Raw genomic sequence first — 16058 nt, forward strand, 5'->3', positions numbered from 1 at the left:
CGTAAAAGCTTTGAGCTTACGTTTCTTCTGTGTTTGGACTCTGGAGTCAATTAAGCATGGGATGATCCCCTCTTTTTTGGGTAAAAAAGGTTGCGGGGCATCAGTGCCACTAATGTACTTGATGCCCTTTCCATTGGCCTATAGCCGCCTAGGAACCACAATGTTTCCCTAGATACTATTTCTTGACGTGACATCGTGCTATGCAACCGAATAAGCTTCGGGATTTTGTGGCGCAAATTAAGAGAATGATTTTGTGGACGATCTTCGAGTCCATCGTGATCCGATGTAGTTAGGGTTTTGAGGGTACCAATTAAGTCCAACCCTCCAATACATGTTTTTTTTGTTCTTGTGACGGGCTTGTATTAATTATATATAGTATAATAAGCGTGTTGCAGTGAGGTGGAGTGGCCAAACGAAGGATGTTGATGATGGCAGAAGTTGAAACATCGATATGATCAGCGGGAGATGATAATCTGAGCATCCAAAATCAACAAGCTATATGAGATCGATGGACAAGATATGGAAGTCGAGTCACTGGGTACGGGTGCTAATGTGCTGGAATAAAAGCATGAGAAGGAAGGGTACACGTTATCTTAAAATTAGCATGTGAGAATGATGTTTAAGGCGTGTTACGAGGAACATATGTATCGCAAATCAAAACGTATGCTATCTCTGTTTCAAAATATAAGACGTTTTGGTACGCCAAATAGGATTATAACATACAAAGACGTATTTGTTGGAAATATGCCCTAGAGGCAATAATAAATTTGTTATTATCATATTTCCTTGTTCTTGATAAATGTTTATTATTCATGCTATAATTGTATTAACAGGAAACTAAATACATGTGTGGATAAATAAACAAATACCGTGTCCTAATACGCCTCTACTAGATTAGCTCGTTGATTAAAAGATGGTTAAGGTTTTCTAACCATAGACATGTGTTGTCGTTTATTAACGAGGTCATATCATTAGAAGAATGATGTGATGGACAGACCCAACCTAAGCATAACTTTTGATCGTGTCACTTAAGTTTAAATTGCTAATGCTTTCATTATGTCAAGTATCATTTCCTTAAACCATGAGATCATGCCACTCTCTAGTACCGGAATAATACTTTGTGTACATCAACCGTCAACTCGTAACTAGGTGATCATAAAGGTGTTCTTCAGGTATCTCGAAAGGTGCTTGTTGGGTTGTATGGATCAAGACTAGGATTTGTCACTCCATGTGACGGAGAGATATCTCTAGGCCCTCTCGGTAATATAACATCCTAACGAGCTTGCAAGCATGTGACTAATGTGTTTAGTCACGGGGATATTATATTGCGGCACAAGTAAAGAGAACTTGCCGGTAACGAGATTGAACTAGGTATGGTGATACCGACGATCAAATCTCGGGCAAGTAATATATCGCGAGACAGAGGGAATTGGATACCGGATTAATTGAATCCTTGACATCGTGGTTCAACCGATGAGATCTTCGTGGAATATGTGGGAACTATTATGGACATCCAGGTCCCGCTGTTGGTTATTGATATGATCATGTCCACATGTTCTCGAACCCGTAGGGTCACAAACTTAACGCTTAATGTCGCTAGGGTTTGATGAGATAATAGATGGTGATATCGAATATTGATTCGGAGTCTCGGATGGGATCCAGGACATCACGAGGAGCTTCGGAATGGTCCGGAGATAAAGATTTATATAAGGAAAAGCTGTTTCAGGGTTCCGAAAAAGTTCGGGGTATTTTCGGTATTGACCGGGAATATTTTAGAAGGTTTCAAGAAGTTCTCAGAAGGTTCTGAAATGTTCCGGAATATTTCTGAGAATTTAATTGGGTTTCTATATGAATTAATTGAAGCAAATTTAAATAATTATCCCCTAATGGTCCTAGGCCCATTAGGAGAGAGGAAATGTGGGGGACTCCACCACGTGGTGGAAACCACCGTACGGTGGAGAACCACGTGCGTCGGGAGGCCGGGCAGAAGGAGGAATCCTTCCGGGACTCACCTAGCCGGCCCTAGCCTCTTCTTGGAGGAGGGGCAAATCCTGACCACCACCGCTATATAAATAGAGGGGAGGGGCAGGAGGAGAACACACCAAGCTCTCAGCTGGATCTCTCTCCCCTGAGCCCCTCTCCTTCTCTCCCGTGCGCAGCGAGTCCTGCCCGCAGAGCTCTCCACCATATCCTACACCATGCCGTCGTGCTGTCGGGATCTCGTCAACCTCTCCCCCTCGTCTTGCTGGATCAAGAAGTAGGAGACGACATCAAGCCGTACGTGTGGATACCAATGAGGTGCCGTACGTTCGGCATTGAGATCGATCTCATCGAAAGTACCACTACGCCAACAACGATCCCGTGATCGTAATGCTTTGTGGTCTACGAGGGTATGATGGTCATTATACCTCTCGTCACTCACATCTAGTAGATATGATCTTGAGTTTTTTCCGCATTTTTCGTAGGAATTTTTTTATTTTTCATGCGACGAACCCATCAGTATTATATTTTGAAACATCTGTGGTACTATTATATAGCAAAAAAGTGTAGCTTGTTGGTGTAAAATAGGTACCTGATGCCTTAATTAGACAAAGTAACTCTAGCTCCTACGATCCTTATAAATCGTATTGTAAGCTAAAAGCCAGAAACGCGTCGGCATCGATGCCGTCCTCCCACTCGCATCATCTCTTCTCTCCCACCCTTTAAAACCACATCAACCCGCAGCTCCATCCATCCATAGACCATACCTCCTCCCCCACTCGATTGCTGCTACTGCAATTCTAGCTAGCGGCCGCGCACACATTAATCCGGACTCCATGAAGAGGAAGAGCTACGGGCAGCAGCAGCTGAGCCCGGAGGGCAGCCCGCCGTCGGACAACGAGTCCGGCCTGGCAGCCACAATGGCAGCCGGCGGCATCGGCATCGGCGGCGACTCGCCTGCAAAAGAGCAAGACCGGTTCCTGCCGATCGCGAACGTGAGCCGCATCATGAAGCGGTCCCTGCCGGCGAACGCCAAGATCTCCAAGGAGGCCAAGGAGACGGTGCAGGAGTGCGTCTCGGAGTTCATCAGCTTCGTCACCGGCGAGGCCTCCGACAAGTGCCAGCGCGAGAAGCGCAAGACCATCAACGGCGACGACCTGCTCTGGGCCATGACCACGCTGGGATTCGAGGCCTACGTCGCGCCCCTCAAGGCCTACCTCGGCAGGTACCGGGAAGCCGAAGGCGAGAAGGCCGCCTCCGTGCAAGGCGGCGGCTGTGCGTCGAGGCATGGCGGCGGCGGAGACGATGACGCGAATTCGTCGCTGGTCTCTGTCGGTGGGTCGTCTGGAGTGCTGCAGAATCAGAATCAGGGGCAGGAAGGGGGGGATGTGGGGCTTATGATGGGGTTTGGTGCTGTTGGGACGGCGGCGATGTATTACGGGGCGGCGGGGAATAATGGGAGGAGGGCGTATGGTGGTGGAGGAGAAGGGTTTCAGCGGTTCGGCGGCGGCGATCAGGAGGAGAACAGCGCCGGCGGCGGTCACCTCCACCATGGCGTGCAATGGTAGTCAATTAGGAGAACAGCGCCGGCGGCGGTCACCTCCACCAGAACGGAGATTAAGACTGAAGATGCTCGATATGCTGATCGCTGCTGCTTATTGTTGTTAGCTTACCAAAATGCCTTACAATTAGGAGAGTATTATAAGTGCCCTGATGATTCCGTTTTCTTACATGAGCTGGTTTAAATTACTGTAGTATATATTTGAGTTGCTTCCTGCCGTCCCGGCGCAATACTCTCTCTTGCATTTTCCCCTGCAATCCTAATCACGACATCGTCAGGCCTCTGAATTGAATATGGACTTTCTCTCTGGCTAGTATGCGAAAGACTGCTGATTTTTTAAGATATCTCCGGTTTGTCAAATTTTAAATGCATCTATAGACGTGACTTAGTACATAGATGCATTCAATTTCAGTCAAAATTGAGACATGTTTTGTTGGACCGAAGAAGTATAAACATTTTACGATTTTTTTTCCGTAAACCAAAAACAAGATGCAAACGGATTAAGGTGTCATGTCCGTTCTTTTTCGATAGTGCTGGTGTACAAAACGAGAAAAACGCTGCTCGGCGAACATTTGAGCAATTCCTCTCATATCGTATTAACAGGCCTCGTGGGCGCCATTGACGGACATTTTTTCCCTCTCCGTTTGTGTCAATAGGCCTATTAGGCCAGTGGACCTTACTGGGCCGGGCCGGGGCAGTAAGTGCCCATCGTTAACATGTATACTTGGGCTGAAGTACGGAATTGTGTCAAGAAAATATTTTCGAGACGATGTTTTCCACTGAAGATACGATCTTTTCAGATACAAATGTCTATGGAATCGTTCACGCAAATCAAATCAATCCAGGGAGTTGAGAAAATGCGAGCTGAACGCGTCCATGTGCTCCGGTTCCATGCACACGGACGCCTGCACGCCGCCGCTGCCGCCCTTGGCCGCGACGAGCACCACCTGCCCGCCGTGGTTCATGGTGACCAGCTCCGTCCTGCACGGCGCTCCCCACCCGAAGTCGGTCGCCTCGTATGCCGAGAACCGCGTCGACCCGTTCATGCTCACCACCCGGTCTTGGGGCAACGACGACGACGCCAGTGACATCCAGTCCCACGACGCGAGTGGGTCCTCCGTCGCCCGCCGGACCCCCTCCCGCACCGCCGTCGCGGCCGCGGCGATCCCCGCGCCGTCCTTATCATCGAGGAGGTCCCGTGCCTCTTCCCTGATGAGGCACCCGGTGATGCACGTCCCAAAGTAGTCCTCGCTCACCGGCGGCTCGATGGCGCGCCGCCCACGGCAGTCGATGTAGACGAAGAGGTATACGTCGTGGTCGGCGGAGATAGTGGCCGGGTGCTTGGACCGGACGAAGGACACCCAGGCGAGCGCGGCGATGGACGCGAAGCTGGATGGTGCCGCAGTCGACGACGAGCTCGTGAGCGCGGTGATCCGATGCTTCAGGCGTAGCATGTGGTGCGCGGTTACGGTGAAGGTCCGGCGGGGGAGGATCCGGGTGAGGGGCCACTGCACCACCTGCATGCGTACGGCCCGGGAGCGTCGGAGAAGAATGTTAGTAGGAAAAATAAAAGGGCCGTTCTTAATTGGGCCGTGAAACCCTGACTAAAAATAACAATGGCCTTTTATCTGAATTGAGCCTAGCCCACCGATCAATGCAGGACGGGGAAAATAAAAATAGCAATGGCCTTTTATCTGCATGTTATGCCATGTGGACAGATTAACATTTAAAAATAATCTCAAAGCAGATTATAATGCAGTGGATGGCACAAGATGGATGTGGCATTTCAGCTTGGAGTAGAGACCAGGTCTCCTCATGGCCTAATTGTTGCTATAATTTTCCCGTGCTAATAATTATACTCTCAGCGTATCTATATACTCCTAAACATAATTTTTGAAATAAAATCAAACTGCAAAAACAATTACTAGTATAACTAATTGTTAGCAAACCTCAATGAAAATACCCTAAACATAACCGACATGCAACAATGAAGCCATCATGGTCAGGGAGTACTATTGTTTAGCACTCATCGGAACGAGTAAGCTGTAAGTAGCAATGCGGGTACCAAGTTGCCGGGTCCTAATCTCGCCTGAACCATCCAACTTAATGTATCCTCCACCGTCCGTGAAAAAGCTGCATTACTAATTCAGCCACGTGTACGGCTCAAACCCAAGCATCGGGCCCGGCTTGAATTTGCATTCTGGAACCAACCACATGATGGAAGTACTCAGCCAAACCTTGAATTTGCCGGGTCTCTCAGTTCTTGAAGTTTTCTTTCAAAACAGGTTCAGAACGCTGTTCAAGTCAAATCTAAGGCTGCCTTTGTTTAGGAAAAATTAAGGAAGGAAATTAACATACCGCTGGGAGATCTGGCGTGTACTTGCGGAGCGTGCTCCGGGCGAGCTCCTCGCCGCCGGGGAGCGCCATCGCCGCGCGGTCGAACACCGGTAAATTCGTCCCCACGGCGGCGCCGTCCCCGCGGCAAGCCGCGGCCCAGGCCTCGAGGAACGTCCAGACGGAGCGGCCGTCGACCACGGCGTGGTGCATCGCCACGCCGACCGCGACGCCGCCTTTGAGCCGCGTGACCTGCACGGCCATGGCCTCCGCCGGGAGCGCGCCCGTCTCGAGCTCCGGGACGAGCCGCTTGAACGCGGCCACGTCGTGGTCGGCGTCCCCGGCCAGCGTCGCCGCGTCCGAGCCCAGGCACTCGGTGACCACGAAGCGCACTCCTCGGTCCAGAGCTTCCTCGGAGGAGCAGTCGATGGCGGCGTCGCCGGTGTCCGGCAGGTGCACGATCCGCCCGGCGAGCGGCGGGAACCGCGCGAGCGTGGCCGCCAGGGACGCGAACGGCGGGAGCTTGTCCTGGCCGGCGTCGGAGTCGACGAAGAGGAGCAGGCGCTGGATGAGCGGGACGAGGAGCCACGGCGCGTCCAGCGCGGATAGCTTGAGGAGCGGCGGCGGCGGGGACTCGCCCGTTGCGGGCGGCACCACGACGCGGTGGACCTCGAGGATCTTGGTGGACGACGGCATGGCCGTGCGTGTCGAGGAGAGCAGGGTTCGGCTGTACGAGGAAAAGATGGCTCTCTGGAATTTTGATTGTCCTTCGAGTTGAGCGGTCACCTACCGGCTAGCACTGATCGAGCAAGGATTCCAAGACCGGGAATGCTCCACGTACGATAAAACTCGTGCCACACAATTAATTAGGGTGATCTTCTTTTTTCATTCAATCAATCGGGTGGAAACAAAATATTAGGACAAAAAAGAAGTAAACCAAAATAAAAAGGTGATTAAACACCATTGAACAAACAAAAATGACTTGAAATTATGGAACTCAAGTCCCTCAAATACGAGATACTCCTCCGTTTGATTTCGAACATGACGGCTCCATGAATAATCCTCATGCTTATTTCAATCAAACCGTGGCGCCATAGTCGATACGGTATATGTGTCGTCGGCCGCATACACATGGATGATTAATCAAATCCCCAACCTTAGAAGAAATTAAGAAAATGCGAGCTGAACGCGTCCATGTGCTCCGGTTCCATGCACACGGACGCCTGCAAGCCGCCGCCCTTGGCAGCGACGAGCACCACTTGGCCGCTCCGGTTCATGGTGACGAGCTCCGTCCTGCTGGGCTTCCCCCACCCGAAGTCAGTCGCCTCATACGCCGGGAACCGCGTCGACCCGTTCATGCTCACCAGCCTTTCCAATGGCAACGCCAGCGCCACCCCCAGCCAGTCCCACATGGCCAGCGGGTCCTCCGCCGCCCGCCGGACCTCCGCCTGCACGGCCGCGGCGGCGGCGGAGACGCCGTCGTCGGCCAGGACGTCCCGGGCCGTGGCCTTGGCGATGCACCCCGTGATGCACGCCCCGAAGTAGCTCTCGCTCACCGGCGGGTCCATGCCGATGCTGCGGCGGCCCCGGCAGTCGACGTAGACGAAGAGGTAGACGTCGTCGTCGGGGGAGATGGTGGACGGGTGCTTGGACCGGACGAAAGACGCCCACGTGAGCGCCGCCACGGCCACGAAGCTAGATGATGGCGGCGCGGCGGCGGTCTGCGCCGATGAGGGAGTGCTCAGGTCAGTGACGATGCGCTGCTTCAGATCGCGCATTTGTTGCGCGGTCACGGCGAAGGTCCGGCGGGGGAGATTCTGGATGAAGGGCCATTCCGTTCGCGCCACCTGCATATGCACGCCGCCGGGGAACGGCCCCATGAAAGAATGTTAGAAGAAGGCCGTGAAAGCCTGCTTCGCTCGTCTTTGGAAACCACTTGTTGAGAGGCAGAGGCTATTGGTGTGACTTCGAAAGTTGGCGGACGATAAATATACGGCAAAAAAAATTGAGTGGCCGTTTGTGTAGTTTTTGACAAGTTGAGAGACGAGTTATATATTATTTTCTCAAAAAACTTATATTAAAGATTCTCTTGCCCTTTAAAAAAATTATATTATGAGATTCTGTAGATTTTTTTTCAAAAATATAATCCAAAAGAAAAACCACTTGCTGCATTGTTACTGTTTTTTAGGGCATGCATTAGTGTTTCGGTTAGCATCGATCAAAACAAATTAAGGCGATTAAGTAATAGCCATGCTGATCGAAACAAAATCTCGACTCACTCAACCCAAAATATTCGTCAACAAACCTAAGCATCGGTGTGTACATATTTTTCCTCTTGTTCCGTACGGCCCATCATCAAAAGTGGATTCTTTTTTTCACCACTCAGTAGAGCAAGGGGTTTGTTTAAATTTTAAATAGAAAGAACAATCAGATGGTGGTACAAGGTCCAAAATTGAACCGCAGGTACGAATATCGATCCGAGAAATGTACGAATCAATCTGATATTAGAGGAGGAACTTTACCAGTGGCAGATCGGGCGTGTACTTGCGCAGCGTGCTCCGCGCGAGCTCCTCGCCGCCGGGCAGCGCGACCGCCGAGCAATCGAACACTGGCGTCGCCGACGCGTCGGCGTCGTCCCCGCGGCAAGCCGCCGCCCACGCCTCCAGGAACGTCCAGACGGACCGGCCGTCGACCACGGCGTGGTGCATCGCCACGCCGACCGCGGCGCCGCCCTTGAGCCGCGTCACCTGCACGGCGAGCACCTCCGCCGGGAGCGCGCCCGTCTCGAGCTCCGGGACGAGCTGCTTGAACGCGCCCACGTCGTGGTCGGCGTCCCCGGCCAGCCTCGCGGCGTCCGCGTCCGCGCTCTCGGCGACCACGAAGCGGACTCCGTCGGAGGCGCAGCAGTCGATGGCGGCGTCGCCGGTGGACGGCAGGAAGACGATCCTGCCGCCGAGCGGGGGCAACCGCGCGAGTGTGTACGCCAGGGACGCGCGGAGGGAAGCGACCCTGGACGCGAAGGGTGGGTGATCACCGTCGCCGTTGTCGACGAAGATGAGCACGCGCTGGATGAGCGGGACGACGAGCCACTGCGCGCCCAGCGCGGATAGCTTGATGAGCGGCGGCCGCGAGGAGGACTCGCCAGCTGCCGCTGGCGGCGCCACGACGCAGGTGGCCTCGACGATCTTGATGGACGGCGGCATCATTAATTTGGCGGCGATCAGAGTGGCTGAGCAAGTTGGAGCTTGGAGGTGGTCGCCGCTTGAAAGAAACGATGGTGGCCTTGGATTTGAGCGGTGGCCGGCCGAGCAACACGATACTATATGCTTCTGCTGGCGTGAATGTCCCTGTCTGGCTCAAGTGTTGACTGAAAATTCAAACTGTCTGGAAAAAGTTGAAAAAAATAACAGGAAAACAAAGTTGATGTCCTGACAATAATGTTTGATTTCAGCACAAATTGAGCAGTTCACAGTAGTCGAGGAGAAAAAAAAGGTCGTAAATTCAACTCGTTCAGAAAATTGAGAAATTTACAGAAAATCAATCAGTGTCGTGCAAGTGAAGAGACACATGACACACAGAAAAGGAAACAGAGGCACGCAATAAAGGGGATCGCCTTGTCGAAAAGAAAACAACTACTCGATTGATTGATGGCTCTATCATCATGTATTTTTTTGTCCCGTAGTCACACACGGATATAAACAAGGACATCATATTTCAATACTCTCAAAATTAAGCCACTGATCGCGTAATTAACTCCCAGGGCACTATAAGTACATCGGATATCAAATCGAGTTGCCCGTCCGGCAACTTTTTCTTGCAGTGAAATACGTCTTCATTCATCAGTTAGAAGTGTTACGTCCTTCGATAGAAGAAATACAACACAATTACGTTTATCTTCAAGGTAACCTGAGGAGGATGGGGAGAACCTAGCCAGCTCATGAGCAACAATTTGCTTCACGGACACAGTGCACAAAGGATAGCTTCATATCATAAAAAAAAGGAAAAACAAAGAAAATTAAAAAGTGGTGGTTCTTTGGAGTAGGCTATGAGACCCAAGCGGGCCGGGAATGCAGCGGCCCGTTATCCTTCCACCGTTGGAAGCGGGCAGTTGTCGCTGCTCTGTGAAGCCAGCCTAACGCGGTGCCTGCCACTATAGAATTCGTGAGGCCCAGCTTTCGCATAGGCCCCAGCAGATCCACTACGCAACTTGGAATGGGTGGGGCCATCAGTAGCATTCCCGGCCCAGGTTCACATCCATACTCCAGAGTCCACACCACCTCGAATGCCCCCACTCGGGTTACAAGCTCTCGCTGCTGAGCTCGGCGTTGCGTTGCAAGGAGCAGAGTATTTAACCTGCGCCGACAGTTGTTAAACAGGCAAGGTGGGACTAAAAAGGGTGTCGCCTACTGTACTGGCTGGCGATGGCAACTGGGCTGTGTGGCGCACCGCAGCTGGGCCGTTGGCATACTGGACTTGCCTGTTTATAAAACTGGGCACGGGTCAAAACGTTCGATATCGCCAGCAGGGCCATTGTTTCTTCTTCCCTTGGTTGCTCAGTGCTCGACGAGTCAGTGACAGTGAGTGGCCTGACCACTCAACTCTAAGCAAATAAGCAATCCAAACCTTGTACACCACCGGCGACCGCCGCCAACTAACTGCGCACCGTCGTCTCCATGACATCGACCACCAAGATCCTCGAGGACTCCCGCGTCGTGGTGCCGCCGTCGCCGCCGCTCCTCAAGCTGTCCGCGCTGGACGCGACGTGGCTCATCGTCCCGCTGATCCAGCGCGTGGTACTCTTCGTCGACAACGGCGACGGTGATCACCCGCCGTTCGCGTCCATGGTCGCCTCCCTCCGCGCGTCCCTGGCGCTCACACTCGCCCGGTTCCCCCCGCTCGCCGGGCGGATCGTCTTCCTGCCGTCCACCGGCGATGTCGCCATCGACTGCTCTGACGGCAGTGGAGTGCGCTTCGTGGTCGCGGACTGCCAGGGCGCGGACGCGGCGAGCCTGGCCGGGGGCGCCGACCACGACGTGGCCGCGTTCAAGCTGCTCGTCCCGGAGCTGGAGACGAACGCGCTCCCGGCGGAGGCGCTGGCCGTGCAGGTGACGCGGCTCAAGGGCGGCGTCGCGGTCGGCGTGGCGATGCACCACGCCGTGGTCGACGGGCGGTCCGTCTGGACGTTCCTGGAGGCGTGGGCGGCGGCTTGCCGCGGGGACACCGCGGCGGCGGACGGCGCCGTGCCGGAGTTCGACCGCGCGGTGGTCAAGGTCCCCGGCGGGGAGGAGCTCGTGAGGAGCACGTTGCGCAAGTACGCGCCCGATCTGCCACTGGTACGTTACGTTTCTTTCTCCCGGGGCGTGCTTCCATTTTACTACACCGTGCATGTGCATCATGCTACACCGTCAAACTGTCCACAATACGATCTTGTAGATTCAATCTTAGCATTGTTGAGACAGATTTTTCAATTGTATAATAAAGATCCTGTCTTTGTGCTAAAAATGAGAGCCAACCAGATCCGATCAAGATTCATGGCAGCTGAGGGTTCAATATTCGAGATCCAATCTCGATCAGACCTTCGCACCCACCCAAAGATATGAATGGTAAACAATGCAGCGCTTGGGCGGCTTTGATTTATAAGTACATTCGTAATTTTAATTTTTATTTATTAGCAACGAACTGACTTTGCAACACACCACAGTTGACGAAGGAGAACACACAATGAGATGTTACTCAGGGCTTCAAGTCCCTGCATACGTGAAGAATGAGCTTCTCACTTAATATTCATGGCCCCGCGGTTGCCCCCACATGCAGGTTACAAAATTTCCGGTCGCCCCAGGCCTCCCTCGCCGGACCTTCACTATGACCGCGCAGCACATCCGCCGCCAGAAGCAACGCATCGACGACCTCACGGGCTCGTCGGCCACAACACCGTCAACCTTCGTGACTGTCGCGGCGCTCGCTTGGGTGTCATTTGTCCGGTCAAAGCACCCCATCGTGATCTCCATCGACCACGACGTCTACCTCTCCTTCTTCGTCGACTGCCGTGGACGGCGGTGTGGCGGCATCGACCCGCCGATCAGCGAGGACTACTTCGGGACGTGCCTTTCTGGGTGCCTCGCCAGGGCCACGGCCCGGGACCTCCTCGCGGAGGACAACGGTGTCGCTGCGGCCGCGGCGGCGATACAGAAAGAGGTCCGGCGAGCGGGGGAAGATCCTCTCGCGCTATGGGACTGGATGGCCTACGTGCGGACGCTGCCTCGTGACCGGGCGATGAACGTCTCTGGGTCGACGCGTTTCCAAGCATATGAGACCACTGACTTTGGGTGGGGCCAATCGAGCAGGACGGAGCTGGTCACCATGAACCGAAGTGGGCAGGTGGTGCTCGTCGCCGCCAAGGGCGGTGGCGGTGGCGTGCAGACGTCCGTGTGCATGCACCCGGATCACATGGACGGATTCAGCTCGCACTTCGTTAAGTTCTTGGATTGATTTACATTGAGTGGATGTGATCATAATGCATATCTACGTGTGTTTATTTCTCGGTCGACGTAGAAATTATTTCTAGTCAAACGGTTATAGCCATCCGACTAAGATTTGCTCATTATTTGCTTTCACGCATCTTTATGAATCTCAGTGATTAATTAGATCAGAAGTTTGTTAACATTGACTTGAAAATAGTTATTCTCCGGTCGTTTCGGAAATAGCAAAATCGTGTTTGTATTGTATGGGCGAAATCCTCTGTCTCGCTAGATCATGGTAGTATATAACAATAAATAATGTTGCTACAGTCATTATCCAGGAGTATTTGATTCATTTGGCAAGAGATTACTTGATGAAAAAAGGTAAGGAATCTATAAGCACGTTGATCAATCTTAGTCGCTGCATGTGCCGATGTGCGCTCTGCATACAAGTTCATGATTAATCGATCTTAGAAATTCAGAAAGTGTGAGCTGAACGCCTCCATATACTCCGGTTCCATGCACACGGACGCCTGCATGCCGCCGCCGCCGCCCTTGCCTCCGACAAGCACCACCTGCCCGCCATGATTCATGGTAACCAGCTCCGTCCTGCCAGGCGCGCCCCAGCCGAAGTCAGTCGCCTCGTACGCCGGGAACCGCGTCGACCCGGACACGTTCACCAGCCGCTCCTTGGGCAACGGCGACCAAGCCAGGCCCATCCAGTCCCACTGGGCCAGCGGGTCCTCCGCCGCCCGCCGGACCTCCTCCTGCACCGCGGCGGCGGCGGCGGAGACACCATCGTCGGCGAGGAGGTCCCGGGCCGTGGCCTTGGCAAAGCACCCGGTGATGCACGTCCCGAAGTAGTCCTCGATGCTGCCGCCGCATCGCCCGCGGCAGTCGACGAGGAAGAAGAGGTAGACGTCGTCGTCAGGGGAGATGGCGGATGGGTTCTTGGAGCGGACGAAAGACGCCCAGGCGAGCGCCGTGACGGCCACGAAGCTCGATGGTGTGGCGGTTTGCGACGGCGAGCTTGTGACGGAGGCGTCGGTGATGCGTTGTTTCAGGTTGTTGATGCGGTCTGTGGTTATGGTGAAGGTCCGGCGGGGGAGGTTTGCGGCGACGGGCAACTCTGCTACCTGCATAAAGAAAAAAAAAAGCAACAACCACGCGAGTTGAGCACTCAGAAGTCAGAAGACAGAGAAGCAAAGCGGCGATTTTAACAGCTCCGCTATGTAGCGGTACGGCAGCGGTTGTCAGTTGCTATCCATTCGGACCAATACCATGTACCGTTCAAAAAATATATATATCATATACCAATAAATTTAGCATTCGTTTACCATATACCATTGACAATACAATATATCAATGATTATAGCCGATTCAACCCTGCGTGGCAGCCTCTGCACGCACCGCTACATAGCAGAGCCAGTAGAAAAGTGTTCCTTACGTAGGAGTGCATCACTAGAGATGTGAGTAAATAACAAAATGAGGTCTTTAGAAAAGATTGTCATAATCAAACCAGAATGAAACCATAGTGACCAGATAACAAAATCTGCCTTTTGAGGTGGTTGCTACGGAGACGTGGAGTGATCTAGAGCCCGGAGAACTCTTTTTCCATCGAGAACTATCTGTTAACGTTGACGTGGCATGTGGTATAACGCAGGACCAATACGGTACACCGTACACGGGACATACTTACCGCTGGTAGATCGGCCGCGTACTTGCGAAGCACGCTCCTGGCGAGCTCCTCGCCGTCGGGGAGCCCCAAAGCCGCGCGGTCGAACCCTACCGGCGCCTGCGCCGTGGCATCCGCAATGTCCCCGCGGCAAACCGCCGCCCAAGCCTCGAGGAACCTCCACACGGACCGGCCGTCGACCACGGCGTGGTGCATCGCCACGCCGACCGCCGCGCCTCCCTTGAGCCGCGTCACCTGCACGGCCAGCGCCTCCGCCGGGAGCTTGCCCGTCTCGAGCTCCGGGACGAGCTGCTTGAACGCCCCCACGTCGTGGTCCGCGTCCCCGGCCAGCCTCGCCGCGTCCGCGTCCTCGCTCTCCGCCACCACGAACCGAACGCCGCCTCTGTCGCTGTCGGGGTCAGAGGAGCAGTCGATGGCGGCGTCGCCGGTGTCCGGCAGGAAGACGATCCGCCCGGCGAGCGGGGGGAACCGCGCGAGCGTGGCGGCTAGCGACGCGCGGAGGGAGGCAACCATGGACTCGAAGGGCGGGAGCTCCTGGCCGCCGTCGCCGTCGACGAAGAGCAGCACGCGCTGGATGAGCGGCGCGAGGAGCCACGGCGCGTCCAGCGCGGACAGCTTGACGAGCGACGACGACTCGCCCCGCGGCCACGTCGCGGCGGTGGCCGGCGCCACGACGCGGCCGACCTCGACGATCTTTGTTGTCGATTGCATGGCGCCGATGATTGATTAATGGTTCTGTTGGCTGGTGGTCGCCTGGCCGGTGGTCGCTCGGCCACGGACAGTGCAAGGAGAAGCGCTTGGAATGGAATTGATTTGCTTATCGAGTTGAGCTCTGGATTGCTTAATTTGTCTGTTTATCTATGCAACAGTCAAGGTTAGTGCCGTATTGAGATCGCATGCGGTGCCGTGCGACAAAATTGTGTAGGCCGCTACGGCAACCGGACGACCTCCGCCGCTCTTGGAGCGAGCTGGGAGCCAGCCACCGCGTGCCGCCAGGTCGAGCTCGAATTGGGCCACCGCACGCCGAGCATGGCGCATTTGTTGCGTCCGTTTTGTTTTTACTTCTAACAAAAAGGAAGAATAAAAAAAAATGGTAGACTATACAGTTTTTTTTTACGGAGCTCGTCCTTGATTTTCTGCCTTCTTTGTAACTTTTTTCACTGAGAATTTTGGAACTAGATTTCTATGTTTCGACAATTGTTTTCTCTTCTTACACCGCAGTAGAGTTTATGCAATCCACAATCTAGCCTATGGGTCTTTTTTTTTACGTAACGGCTACTCTAGTTTTAACCATGAATTATAATTATAAAAATGAGAAATAATTTTGGAGAGAAACAAGCAGCACCCGAAATGAAAAGAGCACTCCGTATAAAATTCTTTACGCAATGGAACTGCAGAGTTTTTATCAAAATACCAAAAATGAAAAAAGGTCGTGGTTCTCTGGAGCCGGCTATGAGACCCAAGCGGGCCTAGAATGCAGCGGTGAAACCAGCCTCACGCGATGCCTGCCGCTCTAGGATCCGTGAGGCCCAGCTTTCGCGTAGGCCCCAGCAACATCCACTACGCAACTTGGAACGGGCGGGCCATCAATAGCACTCCCGGCCGTGAGGCCCAGCTTTCGCGTAGGCCCCAGCAACATCCACTACGCAACTTGGAACGGGCGGGCCATCAATAGCACTCCCGGCCCAGGCTCACATCCATACTCCAGAGTCCACACCACCCTTATGCCCCCGCTGAGGTTACAAGCTCCCGCTACTGAGCTCGGCGTGTTCTGTGACCGAGGCGGGTATTTAATCTGGTTAAAGTCTCCTCCGATTGCCGAGGTGGGACTAAACTCAGATGCAGCGTCCTCTTGGCTCCCAAGGGCCGGTACGGAACGGGAGTGTGTGGACAGGGCTGTGTGTTGCGCTCTAACTGGGCCCTGGCTAGATTTAGAACGGGCGTCGTGCCAACGTGAAATGGAACAAGAAACTACGTAAAATATTTTTGTGCAGAAATTGTTGTGTGATCTATGCATGGTTCAGAGCTG

The 16058-nt window shown here is 53.6% G+C and overlaps 3 protein-coding genes and 1 non-coding gene across 4 annotated transcripts; 2 read left to right on the plus strand and 2 right to left on the minus strand.

Moving 5' to 3' along the window:
- Positions 1-2106: 2106 nt before the first annotated feature.
- LOC100834809 (nuclear transcription factor Y subunit B-3) lies at positions 2107-3848 on the plus strand. Its single transcript, XM_003571370.4, has one exon. It carries the CDS (start codon positions 2817-2819, stop codon positions 3546-3548), a length of 732 nt encoding a protein of 243 aa, XP_003571418.1. The 5' UTR covers positions 2107-2816; the 3' UTR covers positions 3549-3848.
- A 251-nt stretch (positions 3849-4099) lies between these two features.
- Positions 4100-9684, minus strand: LOC100835114. The gene is made up of 6 exons (XM_024461364.1): positions 8398-9684; positions 7042-7722; positions 5900-6625; positions 5702-5814; positions 5420-5450; positions 4100-5145 (listed from the first exon to the last, which is right to left on the minus strand). Exons 1-6 carry the CDS (start codon positions 9079-9081, stop codon positions 4378-4380), a joined length of 3003 nt encoding a protein of 1000 aa, XP_024317132.1. The 5' UTR covers positions 9082-9684; the 3' UTR covers positions 4100-4377.
- A 486-nt stretch (positions 9685-10170) lies between these two features.
- Positions 10171-10411, plus strand: MIR5055 (microRNA MIR5055). The gene has a single exon (NR_126838.1). It is a non-coding gene; the product is annotated as a microRNA MIR5055 (primary transcript).
- A 2287-nt stretch (positions 10412-12698) lies between these two features.
- Positions 12699-14740, minus strand: LOC100836037 (phenolic glucoside malonyltransferase 1). Its single transcript, XM_003571374.3, has 2 exons — positions 14033-14740; positions 12699-13469 (listed from the first exon to the last, which is right to left on the minus strand). Exons 1-2 carry the CDS (start codon positions 14738-14740, stop codon positions 12804-12806), a joined length of 1374 nt encoding a protein of 457 aa, XP_003571422.1. The 3' UTR covers positions 12699-12803.
- Positions 14741-16058: the final 1318 nt, after the last annotated feature.

The sequence above is a fragment of the Brachypodium distachyon genome, chromosome 3, assembly GCF_000005505.3.
Source record: "Brachypodium distachyon strain Bd21 chromosome 3, Brachypodium_distachyon_v3.0, whole genome shotgun sequence".
NCBI classification, from domain to species: Eukaryota; Viridiplantae; Streptophyta; class Magnoliopsida; order Poales; family Poaceae; genus Brachypodium; species Brachypodium distachyon.

Coding starts and splice junctions, on each gene's coding strand:
- LOC100834809 (XM_003571370.4), top strand. CDS start 2,817: ATGAAGAGGAAGAGCTACGGGCAGCAGCAGCTGAGCCCGGAGGGCAGC.
- LOC100835114 (XM_024461364.1), bottom strand. CDS start 9,081: ATGATGCCGCCGTCCATCAAGATCGTCGAGGCCACCTGCGTCGTGGCG. Junction 5,451..5,701: donor CCGATGCTTGGGTTTGAGCC/GTACACGTGGCT, acceptor TTGTTTTTGCAG/TTTGATTTTATTTCAAAAAT. Junction 5,146..5,419: donor TTCAAAAATTATGTTTAGGA/GTATATAGATAC, acceptor TGTTATTTTTAG/TCAGGGTTTCACGGCCCAAT.
- LOC100836037 (XM_003571374.3), bottom strand. CDS start 14,740: ATGCAATCGACAACAAAGATCGTCGAGGTCGGCCGCGTCGTGGCGCCG. Junction 13,470..14,032: donor ACGCGGCCGATCTACCAGCG/GTAAGTATGTCC, acceptor TTCTTTATGCAG/GTAGCAGAGTTGCCCGTCGC.